This window comes from Eretmochelys imbricata, chromosome 8 (genome assembly GCF_965152235.1).
Source record: "Eretmochelys imbricata isolate rEreImb1 chromosome 8, rEreImb1.hap1, whole genome shotgun sequence".
Lineage (NCBI taxonomy): Eukaryota > Metazoa > Chordata > Testudines > Cheloniidae > Eretmochelys > Eretmochelys imbricata.
In genome coordinates, this window is record NC_135579.1 from 77665700 (window position 1) to 77691574 (window position 25875).

At 41.1% G+C, this 25875-nt stretch overlaps 1 protein-coding gene across 2 annotated transcripts in view; it reads left to right on the forward strand.

Annotated features, from left to right (window-relative positions):
• LOC144268826 (uncharacterized) overlaps nucleotides 1–25875 on the forward strand; it is a 195543-nt gene that overhangs the window by 41109 nt on the left and 128559 nt on the right. For both annotated transcript variants that reach the window (XM_077824079.1, XM_077824080.1), the window contains one exon: nucleotides 2357–2404. In XM_077824079.1, the coding sequence (XP_077680205.1) occupies nucleotides 2357–2404 (48 nt within the window). The remainder of the gene's footprint in view (nucleotides 1–2356; nucleotides 2405–25875) is intronic.

Below are 25875 nucleotides of genomic sequence, written 5' to 3' on the forward strand. Positions count from 1 at the left end.
CAGGAATTTAGTGAAGTATATGTTGCAATAGCCACAACTTTAAAAAATAAATATCAACCATTTTTTTAAAAACACTGGAGGTTTTGTGCAGAGGTCATTGTTAGAAACAGGTAGTTATTGGAATACTGGCCTGTGAGATAACTGAACAAGAAGGTCAAGTATTAGAAAAAATTAACAGGGGGAGAGAGAGAGAGAGACAGACAGACTTCATAAATCTTAAGTGGTTTCAGTTTTTTTCTATCCATCTTAGCTTTTTATTCAGGAAAAACATGCGTTAAAAACCTCATCTTCAGTATTTCACAGCCTGTTGCTCATGTCTCCCCTTTTGTGATCTTTTTTAGCTAAAGAGTCCCTTACTTAAATGCCTCAGAAACTGCTTGGAGAAACCAACAGAAAGCCCACTTGAACGTATGGATTATCTTCAAAGGTTCCATATTGCTCTTGGATCTCAGCTCCCTAGTACGAGACAGGCTGGAACTCCTTAAATATCAGACTTCAGCCCTGTGAGAGACAGGCAAACCAACCTCCTTCTGAGAACTGCCAGTGTTTCAGTGCCCCATTCTTTCAAAAACCTTCTGTTTGTTTGTTACTGATGTACAAAGAGAAGCTTCCTAAGTAACAGGAATATTTAATGGAATCCTTTCTCAGATGCACTGGCAGTTAGTCATTTCAGTGATCTAAGAGGGAATGTGAGGTGGTCTTCCCCTTTGTTAGATCACTCATCACTCATAAGCCTTCTTTTGGGGCTCTGCTTTGGAAATCAGTCATGAATGTTCTATTCTTGCACAGTGATTACATGCAAAAAGGCAAAATTTGCAAGGTTTTAAGAGTGGCCACTAATATTCACATAGATGAACATCTCCAATATAAATACTACAAATGGACCGAAGTTAACAAGAATCTATGAAATGACATGAGAATGTTGATGAAACAAGAAAATCACCAGTAAAATGGCACCATAGGAAGGATACCACTATGATGAGACTATTTTAAACCACAGGAAGGCTCTCTTTCTCTCTAGCATACACATTCATTTCTTTCTTTTGATTTCTAGTTGTATTTTGGGTCATCCCTTATCTGATTCACAAAAGGAAAGAGCAAGATTTTATTTAAACTATCCAGGCTTAAATTTGAAATTGTTTCAGTCCTTCATGGAGAGATGAAATTCAAACTTCCTTTCGTAGTTAGATGAATGGGCTCAGCCTTGCCAGGATCATAGCACTGCCTGAGAGTTGCTGAGCTCTCACAACTCCCAGTGAAGTCAGTGGAAATTGAGGGTACTCATCACCCCTGAGGATCTGATCATCACCTGCAAGGATTGGAACCTAAGATTGGTTATTTTTTAAAATGGGAAGTAAACTTACATGGAGCATGAACCCCCAGTTGTGACACTGGTATGGCAACTGTTGTGTCAACAGAGAGACATACACACCACAGATTCAGGGTTCACTGACCACAGGAAAATTGTTTGAGTATAACGTTCACAGAGGACATGACTCCCTGTCTAGCTCATGGCCAGAAGGAAAGGTCTGTGTTAGTCCAGAACTACAGTGATGGACTCAGGTAGGTCACAGAACGGTCAGAATCTAAAACAGACATACACAACAGACTTTTGCTACAGCACCACTTTTTGCTCACCACCTACAATTTTCAGTAGTAATACTTCTGACCAGATGATGTACAATGCATTGCCTTTTTGTGCCCAGTTTTTCAGTTTTAGTGAGAGAGGCAGTGGCCTTGAACAGTATTTTCTAACATGTTAACCTGCTCCATTGCTGATCAAACTGTGAGCAAGTTTTACACTCAAGTGGGGAGACGTGTCTGGGCTTTGTTCTATGTGTACATCTTGGGTTCATGATGGGGGTTTCTGAAGCCGTTGTTTGTGAAGGATAATCATTTTTCCCTCCAAAGTCCTATCAAGTACTACAAAAATACATGACGCTTTTTTGAGGGCTTTATCTCACCAGAGCTGCATGATATATATTTTCTCCTGAGACTGATGGTTAAACACCATAAACCTTGATTATTTCTAAAGGCTCAGAGAGGCTCCACGATCTTGAGCCCCAGTTTAAGCTGATTGTCCATAGTGAGTTTCAGGCTTATCTTTTTGTGCCTTATTGACTTGAGGAGTATTTAAGAGTGTTTGCATAAAATAAAAACTATAAATGCAAGAAAGGTGCCAATTATCAAATGTGAACCAGATTCTGGAGTAACAAAGCATTCACTTTTCGTAATAGATTTGGCCCTGTTGTTCTTTAATTCAGCCAGGGAGATGACGCTAATATGTTTTATATTTATTTTCCTGGTCAATATAATTTTAATCAGTTTTCTTACTAAACAACTGTTTTTCTCTTAGGGTTCTGATACTCAAGATAGAGCAAGATGCAAAGTATGTACAGCTGAGGTAAGTCTCTCAACTGTTCTTTCCATGTTTTCAAAAAGTATTGGATTAATGGGTGAAATTAACAATTTATAACCCATGTGTGAAAGGGATTGTAGTCTAAGTAGTTGCCTATGTGTGTAGTGAATGTCTAAATATATGGTATAGGTACTATACTCTACTATACCAGTGTGTACTATACCAGTGATTCTTGAATATTTCCAGTCCATGCATCCATATTAAAAATGTAATTAACGCTGTGACCATCTCCCTCCATCCTCTCTCTGCCAGAGGACGAGCCTGCAGGTCTTTGACTGTTATCCCAACACACACGATATACTGCAATCTGATCTCTTTTCTCTGCTACAGTTCTTTGTATGAGACCACCTACCTTTTGTGGATGTGCATGCTGCTGCTATCCACTCCAGTCTGCCTCCTTCTATCATAGACAAACAGCAGTGGTAGAATTCCATAAAGTAATATAGGTGCATTTGTATCACAGGGAATAAATTCTCATTGAATGTTCATGTCCGGCCCAATCCTCTGAGAGGCTTCCATTGAAATCAGTTGGATCAAGCATATCTTTGGGAAATGACACTGTTACGAGCCGCTTGTAATTTATTAATTAACTCTTTCATGTGTGTCACATAAACCATAGCTACCATTATCTTTTCCCCTCCCGCACATCATTCCCACCCCCAGCCAATTCCTCACTTTCCCAGTTGTAATTATCAGTTCAGCCACATGCAGCCCTGTGTATTCAGAGCCCAGATGTCTGAGAGTCCTCTATTCCCGATTTCACTCAGGATCAAACAAGGCACTATTATGTACGGCAGTGTTTCCCAAACTCAGGACACCACTTGTTCAGGGAAAGCCCCTGGCAGGCCGGGCTGGTTTGTTTACCTGCCGTGTCCACAGGTTCGGCCGATCGCAGCTCCCACTGGTTGCGGTTCACCGCTCCAGGCCAGTGGGGGCTGCGGGAAGCAGCGGCCAGTACATCCCTCAGACCGCGCCGCTTCCTGCAGCAACCAATGGCCTGCAGCGGCAAACTGCGGCCAGTGGGAGCCGCGATTGGCCAAACCTGCAGACACAGCAGGTAAACAAACTGGCCTGGCCTGCCAGGGGCTTTCCCTGTCCAAGCAGTGTCCCAAGTTTGGGAAACACTGATGTATGGCATAAGGAATATTGCACTGCATCCAGGATAGGGATGCATCAGGCTGCATGTATCCAAGTTGAAAACAATGAAGCCACTTTGAATACGTAAATGGTATAGTGAGTTGTGGCAAGAGTAGAGGTAAATTGCCTATCATTTTAATCCTTCTAGAGTTGTTTCCATTTTAGCAATAGCATGACAAATCCATTACTTTTTTAAGCTTCACAGTAGCTGGACACTTGGGAATAAATGTGCTCCAACTAGCACAAGAAGGTGAAAACTGTATCTTCCTGCACCAGTGGTGGCTTTTGTGCCAAGGGGGCATTTATTCCAGGGGAAGAGTAGAAGGTATTTCACCTCCGCCTTCCCTAGTGATTTACACCAGGGTGTGCGATAGGGGTTCCTCAAGTGCTGAATCCTCCAGGTACCTTGATCTCTCCCTCAGAACATACGGGTTCAGTTTTGGGACAGGTTACTATTCATAGAATCATAGAATATCAGGCTTGGAAGGGACCTCAGGAGGTCATCTAGTCCAACCCCCTGCTCAAAGCAGGACCGATCCCCAATTAAATCATCCCAGCCAGGGCTTTGTCAAGCCTGACCTTAAAAACTTCTAAGGAAGGAGATTCCACCACCTCCCTAGGTAACGCATTCCAGTGTTTCACCACCCTCCTAGTGAAAAAGTTTTTCCTAATATCCAACCTAAATCTCCCCCACTGCAACTTGAGACCATTACTCCTTGTTCTGTCATCTGCTACCACTGAGAACAGTCTAGATCCATCCTCTTTGGAACCCCCTTTCAGGTAGTTGAAAGCAGCTATTAAATCCCCCCTGATTCTTCTCTTCCGTAGACTAAACATCCCCAGTTCCCTCAGCCTCTCCTCATAACTCATGTGTTCCAGTCCCCTAATCATTTTTGTTGTGCTTCGCTGGATTCTATCCAATTTTTCCACATCCTTCTTGTAGTGTGGGGCCCAAAACTGGACACAGTACTCCAGATGAGGCCTCACCAATGTCGAATAGAGGGGAATGATCACGTCCGTCGATCTGCTGGCAATGCCCCTACTTATACATCCCAAAATGCCATTGGCCTTCTTGGCAACAAGGGCACACTGTTGACTCATATCCAGCTTCTCGTCCACTGTAACCCCTAGGTCCTTTTCTGCAGAACTGCTGCCAAGCCATTCGGTCCCTCGTCTGTAGCGGTGCATTGGATTCTTCCGTCCTAAGTGCAGGACTCTGCACTTGTCCTTGTTGAACCTCATCCACCCAATGGACTAGTGTTGCAGTCTTTCAGCCTACCTACCTGCCATCTACTCTGCTTCTGCTGTATCTGATATTATGGTGATGGGGACCACATAAGTATCTAGATAAAGTGGAGTTTCTGCCCCTCAGGAATTCTGTTATGGACCAGCAAGCTATAATTGATTAATTTGGACCTGGATTTCCATTAATACAGACTCAGTCATTTCTCAAATCTTCCTCTCATTCCCTCATCATTCTGCAGAGCAGATTATAGACTTCAATCAGGGCTCCATAAACCAACAGTTTTTAGATGAGCCCTTGTATAATGGAACTTGGAATCAGAAACCAGGTGCTGCATCTACATACCTCAAAGGAAAGGAGCTTATTGCTATTCTTCTCCATTCCCCCCACCCTTTTATAAATGGTAGTCCTGAGTGAATACAGCCAATGGGAAGGAAGAAAGAAGTCTTAACATGTAGGGTCAGGGTAACTGCACTTAGGAACTGGTTCAGAGCAATAAAAGATGTTGACAGCTAAAAACAAAAAATAGGAGCAAGGAGAGTACAATGAAAAAGTGGGGTAAGCCTGTGACTCCCCAGTAAAGTTCCAGGCGCCCTTTAAGGGGCAGGTTCCAGGCAACCCACAGTCAAAAAGCAGGTGGCTGAGATATACACATGAAGGCGTTCTGATGATGCTAAATATAGGAAAAAAACAAAGTTCAAGTGGTTTCTGAAGTCATAGCACCCTTGAAATGGATGTACAGACTTGAAGTTTTCTTGTGTTGTGTTCTACAAGCTTGAATAATATCACATTTTAACAGATTTATTTAAAAAAATCATATACAAAATACCCCTCTGCAGTGCACTTCTATTTTTATAAAATCAGCTTTTTGTAGATGATTTTTGCTATTGCAATTTTGGCTCCAGATACTTATGAACAGCTCAAGGTTTTGACGTCTGATGTCTCTGCCACTGAGCATCCATTTCATTCACATAATGCCAACCTACTGGATAAATGTTGTAAAATATTCAATAGCATTTTTCCTCACATTTTAAAAATATAAGTAATGGCCTCAGTATCACAGGTATGAAACACAGCTTTCTGGTGCATCGTATTTATTAAATCCCCCTCTTACTTCACATTAACTGGCTGTAGACGTTTTGATATTCAGAAGCCATCAAAGGTTCCTTTCCTGATTACATCGGGTGAAACAATCATTGTGACAGTTACAGGTAATGGTATTCGGAGGGCATGGCTCCAAGGGTTCATTGTTTTTTTGAATGTTTACCTCACCTGACATATCCATCTTGGGTGCCATTGTGATTATTCATCTGTATATTTAAATAAAACGGGGCTAAGAAATAAGATCATAAGAATGGCTATACTGGATCAGACCAATGGTCCATCTAGACCAATATCCTGTTTTCCGACAGTGGCCAGTGCTTCAGAGGGAATGAACAGAACAGGGCAATTACTGAGTGATCCATTCCCTGTCATCCAGGCCCAGCTTCTGGCAGTCAGAGATTTAGGGACAACCAGAGCATGGGGTTGCATTACTGACCATCTTGGCTAATAGTTAGTGATGGAACTATATACTCCATGAGCTTATCCATTTTTTTTAACCCAGTTATACTTTGGCCTGCACAGCATCCCCTGGCAATGAGTTCCATGGGTTGACTATGTGTTGTGTGAAGAAGAACTTCCTTATGTTTGTTTTAAACCTGCTGCCTATTAATTTAATTGGCAGATCCCTGGTTCTTGTGTTATGTGAAGGGGTAAATAACACTTCCTTATTCATTTTCTCCACACCATTCATGATTGTGTAGCGCTCTATCAGCCCCCTAATCTGAACAGTCCTAGTCTTCTTAATCTCTCCTTGTATGGAAGCTGTTCCATACCCCTAATAATTTTTGTTGACCTTCTCTGTATTTTTCCCAATTCTAATATATCTTTTTTTGAGATGTGATGGGGCAACCGTCCCACACTGGCAGAGAAGGAGTTAATGTCCCTGGGGAGGTTGCGCAGGAAGCAGCCAATAGGAGAGAGGCTGCAAGGAATAGCCAATCAGATCCCAGCAGGTCCATAAAAAAGGGAACTGCAGGGCAGACTAGGTCACTTTCCGATGGGAGCCTAGGAAGTAAGGACTGCATCCCTGGAGGGCTGAGAGAACTGTAAGCACTTTGGACAGAGCAGTGGCTGGCGCCTGGGACTGAGCAGCTGAGGCCCTGAGATAAGGGCGAAGAAGATGCTGGGACCATGGGGAAGTGGCCCAGAGAAATAGAGTAGCATTGACTGAAGTTACAGAGGAACAGCAGGAGGCTGCTATTTACAGGGTTCCTGGGTTGAGGCCTGGAGTAGTGGGCAGGCCTGGGTCCCCCCCACTTGCCACTGGGAAAATGGCTAGACTGTTGGACAGAGATATCTTCCTCCCTCCACGGAAGTGGAAAACACAGACGATGACCTAGCTGGAGGGCTGAGTCAAGAAGAGGATGCTGTGGTCCTGGGAGCTGAGAGAGGAGCCATATACAGGAACAGAGACAGAGTGCCGGTGTGAAGACTGCAGGTATGGGCATTGGCCTTGAACTAATCCCCAACATGAGCAGGAGGATGCGCCAGGCTGTTGATGAGGGCTACACCCCATGACTGGTGACCAGAACAGCATGCAGTATTCAAGTTGTGGATGTACCATGGATTTATATAGTGGCATTATGATGTTTTCTGTCTTATTATCTATCCCTTTCCTAATGGTTCCTAACATTCTGTTAGCTTTTTTGACTGCCACTGCACATTGAGTAGATGTTTTCAGAGAACTGCTCACTATGACACCACTCAAGAAAAAGATCTTGAAAACAGCTAATTTAGACCCCATCATTTTGTATGGGTGACTCTGTTTTCCAATATGCATTACTTTGCAATTATTAGCATTGAATTTCATTTGCCATTTTATTGCCCAGTCACCCAGTTTGTGAGATCTCTTTGTAACTCTTTGCAGTCAGCATTGGACTTAACTAGCTTGAATAATTTTGTATTGTCTGCAAACTTTGGCACCTCAGTGTTTATCCCTTTCTCCAGATCAGTTAAGAATATGTTGAACAGCAGTGGTCCAGTACGGAGCCTTGGGGGACCCGGTTATTTACCTCTCTCCACTGTGAAAACTGACCGTTTATTCCTACCCTTTGTTTCCTTTTTTTAACCAGTTACTGACGCATGAGAGGACCTTTCTTCTTACCCCCATAACTCCTTACTTTTCTTATGAGCCTTTGGTATGGGAACTTGTCAAAGGCTTTCTGAAAATCCAAGTACACTATATTCACTGGATCACTTGTCCACATGTTTGTTGACCCCTCAAAGAATTCTAATTGATTCGTGATGCATGATTTCCCTTTAAAAAAGCCATGTTGATTTTTCCCCAACGTATTGTGTTCATTTATGTGTCTGATCATTCTGCTCTTTGCTGTAGTTTCAACCAGTTTGCCAGATACTGAAGTTAGGCTTACCAGCTTGCGGTTGCCAGGATCACTCTAGATCCTTTTTAAAATAATTAGCATTATATTAGCTATCCTCCAGTCATCTGGTACAGAGGCTGATTTATGTGGTAGATTACATACCAGATAGTAGTTCTACAATTTCATATTTGAGTTCCTTTAACACTCTTGGTTGCATACCTTCTGGTTCCGGTGACATATTACTGTTTAATTTATCAATTTGTTCTAAAACCTCCTTTATTGACCGCTCAATCTGGGACAGTTCTCCTGATTTGTCACCTAAAAAGAATGGCTCAGGTGTAGGAATCTCCCTCACATCCTCTGCAGTGAAGGCTGAGGCAAAGAATTTCTTTAGCTTCTCTGCAATGGTCTTGTCTTCCTTGAGTGCTCCGTTAGCACCTCGATTGTCCAGTAGCCCCACTGGGATACATCATTCTTTCCATATAAGAAATAGGGGCGAGTGAGAAATGGAAAATTCTGGGTTAAAGAAGGCTTGATGTTATCAGATAATTAAATTAAACTGCACAGCAGATAAAAACACAAGATAAAATGGTATATCAGTGTATACATATTGTAGATGGATCTGGTGGCACCACCTATTAAGGTTGCCTGACATGTCCCATTATAAGACCATTTACAGTTGCTTATTACTTTGACAAACGTTAACCATTTGGGCTGAAATTTTTCATGATGGGTAACTGCCTCAAGGAGAATTATTCTAGAATTTTTTCAGCCAAATGGTGTAGTAGTTTCTTGGAATGAGGCTAGGAAAAAATATGGTGATTGCCCATGTTAATTCTGGTGACTTTCTCTTTGAGAAGCTAGATTGCCCCCATTCTTTAGAGAAGAATTTGAAATTTGGTAGAGAGTCGTCTTTGTGACAAGGAGACCTGGAGCAGGGGGGCAGCGGGGAGACTGGAAATGGAGGCTGACAGTGGGAGAGAAGACAGAAACTAGGACTGGGAGTTGAGGGGGAAACTGAGACTAGCTGGGCAGCTGGGAAAGCAGATGAGAATGGTCCTGGTTGAGCAAGGAGATTGGAAGTGGCTGGGCAAGGAGACTGAGAGCAGGGAGGGAAACAGATTGGGTGCGGGCCTGGGGAGCCAGTGGGTGGGAGGAGCAGACAGATCAGATGAGGAGCCAAGGGGATTTGCTGACAAGGATAATGGGATTAGACTGGGAGACAGGGAGATGATCTGATGAGGCAGTGTGTTACTGTTAAGGAGACTGGTACTGGGACAAAGAGCCAAGGGTGGGTAAGAGGCGGGACTGAGACAGGGGCAGGTTGTAGAAGACAGGACTTTTTGGGCCAAGCTTGGTGGGGAATGGATAAAATGACAGGTGACCACTAGAGAACACTCCCTCTCAGAGGATGGAATAGAACCCAAGATTGCTGAGTCTCACCATTCTTCTACTGTCAGAAGTATATGTGCAAACCACTAGTAAAGTGTGTCTCATCCTTTTCTAGTGCCACATAGAGGATGGCAACCTACTACTGCTATCAGTTACTCCATTAGCTCAACTGGCAGAAGTCTGTGTAGTGGATCTAAATGTTCCAACCTTGCTGATAATGTACCATATGGCCATCATTATAGTGGCCCATAATGGAATTTTTGTTTTCTCAGTTTATATTTTTAAAAACTTAGGAAATTACACTCCAAAACAACATTAAAATAACATTATTAAGACTGCAATGTTAAGCATTCAAAAGTTAGGAAATGCCAGATTTTAAGTTGCTTGTGTTTCTCTGGTGCAAATCACTGTAGTATGAGTGCTTCATAAATATTCATAAATTTATTTTCATAATACCCCTGTGAGATAAGATCTGATCCCCATTTTACAGATGAGGAGCTGAGACACAAAGGTCAAAAGTGCTCATTAACCTTGGGTATCAATTGGAGATGCCTGGGACCTGATTTTTTCACGAGACTTAGAATGAGCACAGCTCCCATTTGCTCAGCACTTCTTCTGCAGGTCAGAACCCAACATCTCAAGTCAGGTACCCAGAAAATGAGGAACACACAAGTAGTGACCACCTGTGAAAAGTATAAGTGACTCTCCAGCATCACAGGAACTCTGTTGCAGAGGTGGGATAGACTCCAGTTCTCTATTCAGAGTACTATTCAGCAGCTTTAATCTTTTTCTTCTTTCAATCCCCTAAGTCTAACTTCAACAGCTTCCAATTTCTGCAACAAACAGAGCAGTGGTCCTACAGACATCAGTCTTCTTCACTACTCAAACCTGATATACCCCCCATGCCATGGTCCATCCTGTGCATTGAGTGAGGCAGGGGTGCTGTGGAGTAAATAGTACATGATCATGTAATTAAAAACAGTATCATAATGCATATATACAATGCATATATATATCTAACCTTAATCCTGGCATTTCCTAACTTTTAAGTGGTTGACTTTGAAACCTTAATGTTATTTTAATGTAGTTTTTGTTGTCTGTAATACAGTAGTACAGGGAGTTTTATAGACCAGATTGTGTCCTGCCCTAGCATGGGTGAATGCGGGGAACTGAAGTGAAAAAGGAACCTTCTCCATACAATTGCCAGAATCTGCAGAAGCCTCATCATGTGCATATCACCACAGAGATGAAGGGAAGTAGACAGGGCCGTCTGTCTCATCCTTCTGCAGCAGCCTGCAAAGCAGGCGGTGTTTTGGAATAGCCCAAAAGGGGGTGGTGTCTAACCCAAAAGGGGGTGGTGTCTAACCCAAAAGGGGGTGGTGTCTAACCCAAAAGGGGGTGGTGCAGCATGCACACTTGCATAAAATGCTGTGTGTATGTGTAGACAGACAGATATGACTTAATGACAATAACTGTTGCTTCCCACGGTGACCAATTCTGTTTCATTCTTTCCTTGTGCTTTCCTGTCTTTCTGTCCGTCTGTTATCTCATCTTATATTTGGATTGTAAACTCTTTGGGGCAGGGACTGTTGTTCTGTGCTTGTATACCACAATGGTACCCTGGTTCATGACTATGGCTCCCAGGTGTTATGGTAATACAAAGAACAAATCATAATAGTAATATGAAGAAAAAATAGAAATTGTCACTAAAAACTGAATTTCAATATCTGTAGGAAACAGGCCTTTCTTAAATATTGAACTGAACTATTAGTTACATAGATTATGGTTTTGTGTAAGCCTCAGAGTTGGTAATAATTATGACCGTTTGCTGTGTGTATTACCCATCTAGAATGCAAGAGAGGAATGCAATTTGTTCACTATCTTTGTTTCTTTTAAGTGAATTTAATGTTTTTGTATTTTGCAATTTACTAAAGTGCTAATAGTTTATTAAAACAGAACATTAAATTGACCTATATACCTGTGTCACAGAGCTGTTGTGAAGATTAATAATTAGATAATGTTTGTAAAGCACTTTTTATAAGTGAAAAGTGCTATAAAGTGCTTAGTATTATTATTACAGCATGATAGAGATCACAAAACACAAGTGAATTAGCTCTAGGTTTAAGCCTTATAAGGCAAAGTGTACCAGGGGCAAAATAACATTGCAGTTATTTTTCTAACATCCAGCGCTTCATTAAGTACCACACAGGGTTATATAACTCTGTGAGACTCTAACTTTGTAAAATTCAGAATCATAGCAGGAAAAGTTCTCACGGGTTTTGCAGGCAAGATTTGTATGTCTGGCCTTTAAGGTCACTCAGAGTTCCTCCAGCTATTAGGAGCTAACCCCTCCAGTTACATGTGAGGACGCTGCTGCCTGCTTTGGCTCTCCCAAAGCGAACTCCTCTAACAGGGCTGCTGTTGTCCAGGCCAGCTTGCAAGCACTACTAAATGCAATGTGCCAGATCCTCAGCTGCTGGAAATCAGCATAGCACTGGGCTTAATACAGTTATGCTGACTTCCACCTGCTGAGTATCTGGGCTCTATTGCAATTTAAAGCTCTTGCCGAGCTTTCTTACACAAAATCCTTCCCACCAAAACAGTCTCTATTAAATCCTCAAATTCTTACTGTGGGTGGAAAAATAGGAACCACCCCACTGAATCTGTCACTCCTCCCTTGGAGTGAACTCAGATCTTTTTCAGAGCTTGAGAAAATTCTGTTAACTCCTCCCTCCCTTCTTGTTCCTCCTCCTTCACTATCTGTAGCTGGCAGTCTACTACCACAGTCCTGGGGTTTCCTGATAGTGCAGACCCTGAGGACAGGTTGTTCTCTTGAGTCCAGTTCTGCTGATCACATGCACACTATTGTCTTCTGCACAATCCCACGAAAAGTCCAGAGGCACAAAATCCAAAAGTAGCCTCAGAGGCCCAGTCTGGTTGCTCGCTGTTTTACGGAGGAGGGCAATGGAGTCATCACTCCCAAGAAGAACATTGTTGAGGGTGAAGAGGGGATGTGCATGTGTCACAGCCACCTAATCAAGAAACATGATATAGGTGTGTGTATGTTGGATGAGAGTGGAGTCTCCTTTCCAAGAATAGTGAGAAGTCAGAGCACCATTCCCAAGGTTAGTACTGCAGGGGCTGAACTTCTCCCCACAGAAGTTTGGGTGGAGTCTAGACCTGCTAAGCCTCCCTGGAAGTGTGCTTCTGCTGCTGCAGGTTGGGAAGGGGAATGCCCTCCCCTCCACAACAGGGATAGACTATGTTAAGAGGTCCTCAAAAGATTTTCTGTTCTCATAAGTTCAAGATAAGCGTCTGAACCAAACCAATCTTCCAGATGTTTGGAGATTTAGCCATCACTAGCTCTACACTGCTGTGTCTCTTCCCTCTGGATTTCTCCACTTTCAGGCTGTTTGACTTTTCCGCTCTTCCACGAGCAATTAGTATTAGGTCTGTCTCAGCTGGAGGTTCCTTGTATGGAAGCTTCCTCTCTGCAGAGCAGTAACAACTCTTTTACCATTGTCTTGGCTGGCTTTGAGGCATGCCCTTCTCTCTCTTTCCTCTGCCACCAAAATAAAAATAAAAAGCAGCAGTCACTGCTGCATTAAAGAAACAACTTACACACATACACACCATTTAAAAAAAAAGAAAACATTTATCATAGTATTGTGTGCCTGCTCGAAATATGGGAAATAACATGGTAATTTTAGAACAACAGTATTTTTATTTCCTTTTTAAAGGTAGGTGTGTGTGTGTGATTTGCTTAATAGGTGTGAAAGTGTCAGATATCACGAGTCAAACAGACTGATTTGTAGTGAGCATTGGAGAGGAACCAGGGATAGTATACGCTGTTACCAACGATACAGGGAAATGAATGTGAAAAATTCTAGAATCTAAATTTAGGTAAATAAATTAACTGATTTTCATGGTAGCTTTCTGTTAAATGTTCCCATTTTCATGTGCTGGGCCAGCTAGATGGAGAGAACTTCAGGGTCTCCATGTGTAGATAAGCAGATGAAAAAAACCTATAGAGAAGAAATAAGCTCCACCTAACCAAACTGGAACCAGGTGAGACAGAAAACTGACACACATTTTGGGGGATTACTTATAACAGAACCAGGGGGAAAGCTGACAGGTGCTTGGGATCCCTCAGGTTGTATGAAGACATCTGCTAGGGATGTCAGTAATGCAAAGGTAACTCTGTATCCAGTAGTAAATTATAGGACAGAAATTATAGCCGAATGGGAGGAGGACAGGTTACAGAGGCATATTTCAGGAAAGTAACAGTGTCAGAGAAAGGAATTAAACATAGGCATGCAGCCAAAAATAAAATTATATAAATTTCTGTCTACCAATGAGAGAACCTTGAAAAGCAAAAATAGGTGAACTAGAATGCCTGGCAATGGAAGATGAGCAGCCTTGACATAATATGCATAACTGAAACATGGTGGAATGAATGGAATATTGTAATACATGATTATGACCTAGGACAGAGCGGATGAATCAGTGGAGTACTATAATACCAGCCTATAAATTGTGCAGAATAAGGATAAGGGATTAGTGCTGCATCTAAAGATTTCATAGAATCTAATAGGAGAACATTTCTGAGTGGAGAGAGCCGTTCCGTAGTTTGGCTACAACTTATGTTGTCATTCCTTTAGTATTGTGGTCTTAAATACATGTCAAGCTTGCACAGAGCTTTGGATGAGTGCCCCTTGGTCTGGAGTTATTTTTAAACAAAAATAAATAACAGCATCCCGAGACATAAGTGTACAAAAATATAGTGATAGATTATACTATCTGTCTCCTGGTCAAGAAAATGATATTGAGGGCCTGATTCTCATTTACACTAAGGTCCCGTTCTACTGCTTTGGCATTTCACATATCTATTGCCAGAGTATAAAAGGGTGTTGGTGTAAATGAGAATCAGGCCCTGAATGTGCTGCTGTGAGGGAGATCAAAGGGATACCTGAGTCTAATAAAGCTGTAATGGGTTTCATTGGTTATATGTCACATCAGGGCAAGGTTTAGAGAAGCAATTTCTTGACACTCAAATTATTGTTTCTTGGACCAGCTAATTCTAGAACACACAAGAGGAAAGTATTCTCATTTTAGTCCTAAATTACACACAGGCGTTGGTTCAAGAGTAAATACAGTCAGCAATAGTGGCCACAATATAATTAAGTTCCATGTCTTCAGGGGAGAGATTGTATAAAAACTATGCCACTTAAGAATTCCCTAACACTGGAGGAATCTACCACCAGCTGGTTTAAGCCAGTTATAGGACTGATTGTGCCATTTGAGTGGTGTTAAGCAGATTTAACAGGCTGGAAAATCTGCCCCACTGTCTTCAGTTTCAGTAGTATTATAATTTAAAAAAAAAATATAGCAGAAATAAAAGTAGTCCAAAGGACAACGAAAATGAGTAATGGAAAGACTTCCATATGAGGAGAGATTGGAAAGATTTAGACTGCTTAGATCAAAGTGGAGAAAGGTATATGCAGCATGATGATGAATTGCACAGAGAAGATAATTTAGGAAGGGACATTTAATGAAACTGACAGGCAACAAATTTAAAACGCATAAAATGCAATACTTGTTTATGCAACACATAGAACTCATGACCACAAGACATCATGGAAGCCAAGAGCACAGGATCAGAAAAAGGTAAGACATTTGAATGGATAATGAGAGACTCCATAAATACTCTGGATAGGATAAAAAAGAAAATAAATTAGGGATATTAACCCTCATGTCTTTGGGCATGAGACAGGCACTAAAGCCTAGGTCCTCAAAGGTATTTAGTGTCCTAACTTCCATTGAATTTAATGGGCATTACTGCTTATGTACCTTTGAGGGTCTGGGACTAACTGATGAGGTTTGCAAGAAACTTCACTTATAAAATTGGTTATTCCATAATCTTCCATTATGAAGATTTTGCACCTTCCTCTGGACAGCTGATACTGGCCTGGTCTAACCCAGTATGGCAATTCCTGTGTTCTGTTGTGTGGCTGTCATGGGGACAAGAGGAGATGTGGCAAGAGTGCACTGCTCTCCAGTGCTCCTGAGCCGGCAGAATGGACCCTAAAATGGCATAAATTAAAGTAGACCTGTGACTGTTCTAACTTGCATGAGGGGCTGGTTCAGCTCCCAGCCACACCCAGGGTTGGGGAGGCAGAAAGGTCTGTTACAGCCACCTTTGCTTCCCTTCTCCTTCATCTGTGCCAAATGTGTGCTCAGGGCAGCTGCTGACTGAGTCCTAGATTCCTGCCATCCTATCACATTTTCTGTCTCCATCTTCTCCTTAGAAGCTTTTAAACTGGAAAGCACATGGCACAATACACATCCTCCAAATCAAAGCAAGAAGCTTGCCATTTAAAATGTAAAGAATTTTCTTTAGCGTTGCTTAACCCTCTGACTGCTGTAGACATCTCTAAGTATTGCCCTACTGTATGTATTTGTCTGGCAAATTGGAGAAGCAGCAGCAGCTACACCAGGGATTCTCAAACGGGGTCGGGACCCCTCAAGGGGTCACGAGGCTATTAATGGGGATTCACGAGCTGTGAGCCTACACCCTAAACCCCACTTTGCCTCCAGCATTTATAATGGTGTTAAATATATAAAAATGTATTTTAATTTACAAGGGGGGGTTGCACTCTGAGGCTTGCTATGTGAAAGGAGTCACCAGTAAAATAGTTTGAGAACCACTGAGCTACACTGTATTCATTATCCATATGATAGAGAAGAAGAAGCTGCTTCTGCAAAGCCTTCTTTTCATACTTTGTATCACTAAAAGTAGCCAATTAATTAGATTCCATGGTTACGGCTATTGTAATTTGTGCTTATTTGAAGTGCACAGATAATAATCAATTGTACACTCTTGACTACACTATTAATAGTTTTAATACCCACATTTTGTTTACATTTTGCATTATAATGAACACTTAGCCATTGTGGTTTTTAACATGGAATTCAGTGAATACTATCTCCATGTAATGCCCTTGCCATTTCATTCTGCAGTATTAAGTGTTGTTTTTCTAGCAAGATCTTGAAATGTGGGGCATTATGTATGAGTTATGCTAATTTGTTAGGGCAATGAATACATTAATTTCATTAGTAAATGGCCTCAAAGCAATAATTACCAGTGTAGGTGTGTCAGAAACGATCATGTTCAGTTTTGCCAGTTAATTATTAAGATTTTGTTCTGAGGGACCCAGATTTGACATCCAGCTTCAATTTAGCCATAAATAAAACTCTGAAGTATGTAGGGATGAAGAAATCAAGCCAAGAAGTCATTTTGCTCTTACACATTACTACTTTTGTGCAATTCTGACTGCCAATAAGATGCCAAAATAATAATGAAAATAGCAATTGCACTTGGTCATTCCTCTCATCTCGTCTTACGTTACAGTATGCTGAATTATTCAAGGTAATATTGCTTGCTAGTGTGGTATTACATTTGAAATGGCTAAGTTTATTGTTAAAGTTGATTTTTTAAATGGTGTTTACTTCTAATGCCTTAATTGGGTTTCTTAGTTATATATTTCCACTTCTTGAATTTTGTAGGGCTAAAACCACAAAAAAGACTAATGGTGGCATCTGTGCACCTGGATTAGTTTCTGTAAGTGTGACATTATTTTTAATTAAAGCAGACCTAATGGGGCCATCTAGTAAATCTCTGTTCACTAATAATATGCTTTTAGGCATCTTATAACTGAATTATTTCCCAGGAAATTTTGGAAGCCTCCTGTATTGTGGTAGTATGCATTTCTTGATTTATTAAAATGACAGAAATAATGGTTCTCCAACTTTTTATTTTGTGGACCACTTGATAAGAGAACCCTTCTCATTGCCCATCAGTCCTCGTCACAACATCCAGTCACCTACTCCTTGCACCACAAAATATTTCACTGTAAAGACCACTGTAGAATAATGCTGTAAAGATAGAACTGACCAGCTGATGGGTCGGACTCACCATTAGATCAGTCTAATAAGTGAGCACAGTACCCAGAAGTCATCTACTACAGGACAGGCCCAACAAATAAAGTAACAGAACACCACTAGCCGTCAAGTTCAGCCCCCAACTAAAACCTCTCCAGCGCATCATCAAGGATCTACAACCTATCCTGAAGGATGATCCCTACACTCTCACAGATCTTGGGAGACAGGCCAGTCCTCGCTTACAGACAGCCCTCCAACCTGGAGCAAATACTCACCAGTAACCACACACCACACAACAAAAACACTAACCCAGGAACCTATCCTTGCAACAAAGCTCGTTGCCAACTCTGTCCACATATCTATTCAGGGGACACCATCACAGGGCCTAATAACATCAGCCACACTATCAGGGGCTCGTTCACCTGCACATCTATCAGTGTGATATGTGCTATCATGTGCAAGCAATGCCCCTCTGCCATGTACATTGGCCAAACCGGACAGTCTCTATGTAAAAGAATAAATGGACACAAATCAGACGTCAAGAATTATAACATTCAAAAACCAGTCGGAGAACACTTCAACCTCCCTGGATACTCAGTTACAGACCTAAAAGTTTCATTTATTCAACAAAAAAAACTTCAAAAACAGACTCCAATGAGAAACAGCAGAACTGGACACCATAAAATTAGGCTTAAATAAAGACTGGGAGTCATTACACTAACTAGTTTCAGAGTAGCAGCCGTGTTAGTCTGTATTCGCAAAAAGAAAAGGAGTACTTGTGGCACCTTAGACTAACAAATTTATTTGAGCATAAGCTTTCGTGAGCTACATTGGATGAAGTGAGCTGTAGCTCACGAAAGCTTATGCTCAGATAAATTTGTTAGTCTCTAAGATGCCACAAGTACTCCTTTTCTTATTACACTAACTAAAAACTATTTCCCCATGCTAATTTCCCCCCTACTGTTACTCACACCTTCTTGTCAACTGTTTGAAATGGGCCATCCAAATTATCACTACAAATTTTTTTTCTCCTGCTGATAGTAGCCCACCTTAATTGATTGGTCTTGTTACAGCTGGTATGGCAACACCCATTTTTTCATGTTCTCTGCATATATATATCTCTTCCTACTGTATTTTCCACTACATGCATCTGATGAAGTGGGCTTTAGCCCACGAAAGCTTACGCTCAAATAAATTTGTTAGTCTCTAAGGTGCCACAAGTATTCCTCGTTCTTTCTGCTGTTACAGACTAACACGGCTACCACTCTGAAACCAGTAAAAGTTTTGTTATCTGGCATGTTGCAGGAATGGGGGGTGCCAGTTAGTCAAATATTCTGATTAACTAAGAGTTGGGTGAGGGAGGGGACTCGGCTGGGGGTGTGGGAGGGGGTGCAGAGCACAAGCTCTGGGAGGGGGTTTGGGTACAGGAGGGGGCTCGGGGCAAGGGGTTGGGCCACGGGAGGGGTTTCGGGTGCCATATCCAGGTGGCCCTCACCTTGGGCAGCTCCCTGCTAGCAGCAATATGTCCCTGCTGCTCCTAGGTGGAAGCATAGCTAGGCAGTTCTGCATGCTGTCTCTGCTGGCACGCACCGCCCCCGCAGCTCCCATTGGCCACAGTTCCCGGCCAATGGGAGCTTCAGAGACAGTGCTCAGGGTGGGGTTGGGGCAGTGCACAGAGCCCCCGGGGTTGTTCCTCTGCCTAGGATAGCAGAGATATGCCGCTGCTTGCGGGGAGCCATACTGAGCCAGGTAGGGAGCCTACCGGCCCCACGCCAAGCAGACTATAAACCAGACTTTCAATGAAGATCAGAAATCCCAGTTTATATAGCTTTCCGGTTGGTGAAGTGCCAGATATCACAGCTTTTAGTGTACTCTGCATAGCTTACCCTGACCCTGTTTCATAATTTCAAGCAGGATCAATGTGCCTTGCATCTTGATATTGCATCCAGCTTCTTATATTTACAGAATGATTGGATTTCTAATTATTGCTTCACATTTTTGCACAATAGCTTCCATTCGGCTAGCTGGTTTGGAGTGACTGTTTATTCTGGGGCAGATGTAACATTCAGATGCAGCTGATCACATGATGAGGTCTGGCACAGTCATCTGGGCAGCCTGATCATATTTCTTATTCTCTCTGGCCCCGATCCTGTGAAGAACAGAGGACCTCCTGCACTGGTGCTGAGCAACTTCATCTCCCATTGATTTCATTGAGAGTAGAGGACTCAGCACCTGGCAGTACTGGACTTCTCTCTGGGCAGGTAGAGGTAAACAAATAACCTTTAGCCTTGCCTTATCCTTTAGAACTGCAGTCTTTCTCTCCCCTTTTTTTTGGTATGATCTCTTTAATATTAAAAAAAATAAAATTTAACCAAACTAATAGCGCAAGTCAGAAGGTCGTCCATATGGTATAGTATGTGCAGGCTCAAGCATACAAGTTTGCTGTTGCAGTTTCTGGACTCCTTGTGAAAACAACATGTATTCTGGACATTTTTTTTCTGCTACAATATTTGGGTCTTAGATGCTAAGGTAATAAGATTCCTTAATTATCTCAAATTGTTCCTTGTTCCCCAGTCACCCACCCAGAGGAAAAAATAGGCCTTCTTTGTATTTATCCAGCAATGAAAATGGAATGTATTGACAGGCAGTGTTTAGGCAAAACTAGAGTGGCACAGATCTAGCAGAGTAATTTAGAATACACAACAGGAAATTTGGAATATACAGTAAAAAGTGGACAAAAATTCCCTCTTACATTTTAAAGCTGGAAGGATAAGTCCAGTGGGAAATGAGAGGGTTTTTGTAAAGTATCAGAATATTTTTTTCATGATCAAGTCTAAACATTTAAGTTTTCCAATGAATCTGTTTACCAGCTAGTTAGTTGGTTTCCCTGCATATTCTTATTCTTGTCATTCCAGGATGAAATTTACACTTTCTAAGCTTTAACGTAATATTTATGGCAACTTTAATAAAAGTTTAGTAATGTCAAGGAGCTAGTTGCAAAGATGTACTTTGCACTAAGCCGCACTAGAAACTCATTTACTTACAGAATCCAATGTTAAGTAAAATAAACAGCTTTGGTTTCTACTGACATTTTATAGCCACCTTAAGGGAAAGGTGGGGAGGGCGGTTGTGTTGCCATGTGGGTTTAATTCATGAACTTCCCTGCAAAGTACTCAAAGGCAATACGGTAGTTGAGCCAACTTTCTCTGTTAAGTCACAAAAAGAGAGATTTTACCAAATACAGGGGATCAACTGCAGCTGCAAAGAGGAAATTTAGAATTATCATCATACCAGTATCAGAAGGTCCTTTATATTTATAGCTTCATAAAAGTTCACAGCTAGCGTATTTGCTGCCAACTAATAAAAGAACTAATGAAAATTTTTGCAGATTTTTTTTGTGTAGACAGTGGTTACCTAATCCCAAAATCCTGATGAATTCTTATATTCAAAACATTTTAAAAAGGATGGGGAAAGGACTTTCTTTTTGATCCCTTTAACAAGACAGGTCTTAGTTAACCTCATTGTGGGCCACATTGCAATACTGTTCTATTTGGACAATAGTACCTTACCTGTAAGTATTCCCATTGACATCAAGGGGACTACTTGTGACATAAGATACTCTTCAGCATGAATAAAGATATCACAGTCTAGTTCTGAGTGACAATAAACTGCTTTATTTGGCCAAACATTAAAATGTGATTTATAATTCACAATGACTGCTTTATTGCCTAAACATTCCAAAAACTGTAATTAAACTATAAGACACTTTCTGATTATTGTCATTAGGTAATAATGAAAGTCTTGTATTTTAATGCAACTCAAAGAATATTACTCAATCACTCACAGACTTCATGTACTGTTATGACTGTAAAATAGAATGTTTTAATTGATACTTTCCTAAAAATTATTTTATCAGTATTTTCTAAATCTGCGAAAAATAGTTCCCAGGGGAAGGGAATAAGCAAGTAATAAAAAAGATGAACTTTCCCTCCATATGAATTTATTTTTCTGTGATCTTTTTCTTGGTGCACTCCTGTTTTCAGTACCACTGTAAAGCTCTCGGTACTACTTTGTTACTTGCTCTCTCCTCTCTTCACCTTCACCTAGCTGAAGTTATCAAGTGGGCTTCTCCCAAGAGTTGGATGTCTTTAATTTTCATGTTTTACCTTATTATGCATTCTTTAAAATTTTAACTGGAAGGTATTTCAAGGTATTGAGAAATGAAAATTACTTTTAGCTCCAGTTTATCTTTATCAATATCAAAAGCCAGAGCCTGGTGGTACCAGAACAGATTATTGTGTTTCAAAAGAGAAGCTTCTAACCCAATCACCACTTAGAATAGTATTTTACTCCATGGTTGTAGAGGAGGGCAGTGTTCTCTTTTACTCCTTGGATGTAGAGGAGGACACATATATATATTTTTTATTATTAATATTTTATATTGGAGGCATGGCTTAGCACTAATCTAATTTTATAATTCAACATACCTTTTTAAAGATACGAAGGCCTATGGAGAGCAGCTACTGCGTGGGGGAAGGGGCCAGCAGTTAGAAAGAATAAAAGAAAAACAAACCACTACAGGCTTAAGACTGCAATGACATTTTGTCATGAGTTAAACTGGGGGGCAGGGAGGTGCAGTGAAAAGAGCTTTAGTACTTTCCCGTTTGGTCTTAAAATGAGCATGTGGATCTACAGGTGGTGTCTAAGTTGTTCTCTCTCAACATTACTGTGAAAGCTTGTGAGAATTTTTTTTCTCCTAGAATGATAGTGCAGTGAAAACTGACCCCTTTCATACAACTCTTTGTGAAATATACACACCTAGCAGCGCCCGGCCAATCAGGCTGTCCTCAGCCCAAGCTGTTTTATCATTTTCCATACAGTGTGCCTTTAGCTGTGAAACTATTTGTTGAATTGCTCCATGATACTGTTTGACTGAGAGTGAGACAAATGTTCCATATTATCTTTAATTTCCATAAAATTGTTTTAATCTTTGCCTTATAATAAATGTATAAAAGTGCCCTAAGGGTCCCTTTGTTTTGTATTGTAGGTGTCTCTATTAGAGTTCAAGCAGGATGGAAATGCTCAGGATTGCTTTTTTGCTTCCCCTCACCTGAGGTGCTCACAACACATATGTCAAATACATAAATAAATAAAGCAGTTCCCTTCTCCCTCTCTCCCCCTCCCAACCTCAGAGCTCAACATTCATGTATGAAATTGAGAGAAGCTGCATTTTCCATCCTTGCATTCTGGGTACATTTAGCAAATCAGATCGGGACAGCTGGCAGCTTTTGCTGGACAAGGGGGTTTCCTGTTAGTGGCACAAAACTTTTCGATACCACTAAGGACTATATGTTCCTCATCCATTTTAAAGGAACAGGAAGGGAAAACTTACCTGCACCTTGCCACAAGTTTTTAAGTCTTGTAGCTCTGCTGCATGCTCATTTAAAGAGACATGTCAATAGGACTGTAATAAAGGAAGGTGATGATGGTCTCCAATATGTATATTGCATCAAACTCAACAGGAAAATGTATAGGAGTCCCATACAGAGTGCCCTAGCACTCCCCATAGGCATTTCATGTCCAGCCAATGACAGCATCTCTTATTTAACTGCCATACTGCCATTGGTCCCATCTCTGCTGTTGTCATTCTAGGACTCCCCTTCTGTGGAAATACTAACTAATGCAGCTTTTTTCTTGCAGCAGTTCCATTGGTTTGGGGAACATGCTGCATAGATTCTACCCCATGGATCAAGTCTGCACTCTATTTTTCACAGAACTCCGCTCTCACAGAATCCACAGGAAGGTGGCTATGGTGAGGTTACCCCTTCAAACAGTAGCCACTCTCTTCTTCATGGCCCCTTCACACCGACCTTATAGGAAAGTCCAGTAGAATTAGTGATGGATGAGAGTGTGAAATGAACATGGTTCTCTGGGAATTAAATAGGGTCCAATAGAGTTTTCTCTAAACACCTACAGACTTTGATAAAGAATCATAGCCTTTTTCTAGATTTTAGCAGAGCATTACATTCCTAATAACTATAGAATTCTACAGGATGCTTTAAAAATCTGATAGAAAATTTATCATTCAATAGTAGTTTTCAGTAAGGGCATTTCTGCAGTTTTTCTCCCATATGTGCCTGCATAGATGAAGAGAGAGACATGGAAGTTGTAAATACTTCTTTCCTACAATGTTTTCAGCCTAATATAGGAGCCAGTTTGTAGTAAAGAAAACATCCTTACTCACCAACTGTTAACCTTCCGTTCTGTGGTCCCTTTAATAACAGACCTGAAGAAAAGGGGGAAAGTTGTATGAATACATTTTGTTTATTGGCATCTTATCTAGGCTAGTAGTAAATGGATAGACTTGTCAGCAGAAATCTCTTGGTGAAGCAAATAAAGAATCTTAATAGGCAGAGAGAATAGAACTAACGGCAAATTGCTCACAAAGAGCTCTAATTTATTGGTTTCTTTTTCAGTAAGATTTTGTTCTGGACTCTGGCTTTGCCAGAAGAAACAGCTGAATGATGACATGGATTCTCAGTGAGAAACTTCACTCGATGGTAGGAAAGGGGAAAACTCAAGGAAAGAATCTGTATTTTTTTAATAGTTTTTTTTTCTTCAAAATTGAAAACTATTCAGCGGAAGGTTTCCTCTTTTTTGTTTTTTGTTTTTGTTTGTTTCAATCAACTGGCCGAATATTCATTTCATGTAAGTTCTGTCATGCCACATACACTGACGGTAAAGTTAAGTTGACTGCATATAATAAAGATGGGCACAAGTGCTACTGTGGGGCTAGATTGCATGGGACTGACACATAGCTCTGGGTTGAGGGCTGTGCAGAGCTGGCAGAGAATTTGCCTCAGGAGACTGCTTCTCCAGATGTACTAGTACTGCTTCCCAGGCCAGTGTTGAGGGCGGGGGTGGGATGATGTTTCTTCTTCATTCCCATCCATTTTTAGGGAATTGGCTCCCCTAAACAAGGAAGAACCAACCAGTTTCAAGGGTTTTTTTGTTTTTTTTTTAAGTTAATTTAGATCTGTGTTTTAGTTCATCTGTCTGTGAACATGAGAGTCTCCCGTTCTATTATAAAGTGAACAGGCAACATGAATCACAAATGTAGACCATATGAACAAGTAAACCAATGTAATTCTTAGGGATGTGGTCACAATATTGTGTCCAGTGCCTTTGCCCCAGATACTTATGCATATTTTGCGTCTAGACAGGTTACAAGTACAGTACCTTCAAGATATTGAAACAGGTGAGCACCTGTGCCTTTAAAAATAATCTCAACAAGAGACATTGTAACATGTGTGTTGGAGGGAGTGATGCGTTCTCTGTTAGCTAACTTGCTGAGTAGATAATCCACCCAAAGTGAGTCTTTATTTGCCATTGTTATTAAAATGCTTGTATATCTCTTATTCAACCTTCAGCTTTATGTTGACAATGTCAAAGAAGCTGCTATGTTTTCAAAAAGAAACCAGCTAAATACTTAGGTCAAATTCATTCTTTTACATACTTAGGGCAAGAAGAATTTTTGCTCAGGTTAATGGGTTGAGTGCATGAGTTGTCTTCAAAACTGTAAGAAAGAGCCAGGCAGGAGGGAGTGGGGAAGGGCCTAGAGAAGGTTCTAAAGAGAGTTCTGCAGTTGGATAAACCCATAGTTACAAGCCTGATTGAAAGGAAGTTTTCAGCAGATTCCAGGCCACAATGAAGTTTAACTCAGAGAACAGTAAATTACAGGTTTTCTCATTCTCTTTATGCAAAGAGAAGTGAAGCTGAAATCATGCATGAATCACTTGTCTTTCCTGAGGAAAGAATAACTACACTATCGCTTTTAAAAAGCTGAATCGCCATTTCATTCCAAAAAATGGAAACAATACACAAATGGGTGTGCTTTTCCCAAAAGTTGCAGGGGACAAATGAAAGCCCAGAAATCTTTCTAAGAGCTATTTTATGAACAACTAGAACCATTGTGCCTTTGATATTGATAAGGAGGAACACAGTATAGATCATTTAGTCATTTGGATTTCAAATAAGGAAGTTTAAGAAAAATTACAGCCTAAATTTCAAGTGGATATTGATTTTGGTTGCCTCAGTTTTGGGGAACAGAAGGGTGAATGGTTTGCACAGGTGTGGAGACCTTTCAGCTCTTGTTGCAGTCCGTGGTATAGGGAGCTCAGAATTAACTGGCCTGTGTGTAGGTAGGGTGTGTCATAATAGACTTAGAATCATAGAATAGAATCATAGAATATCAGGGTTGGAAGGGACCTCAGGAGGTCATCTGGTCCAACCCCCTGCTCAAAGCAGGACCAATCCCC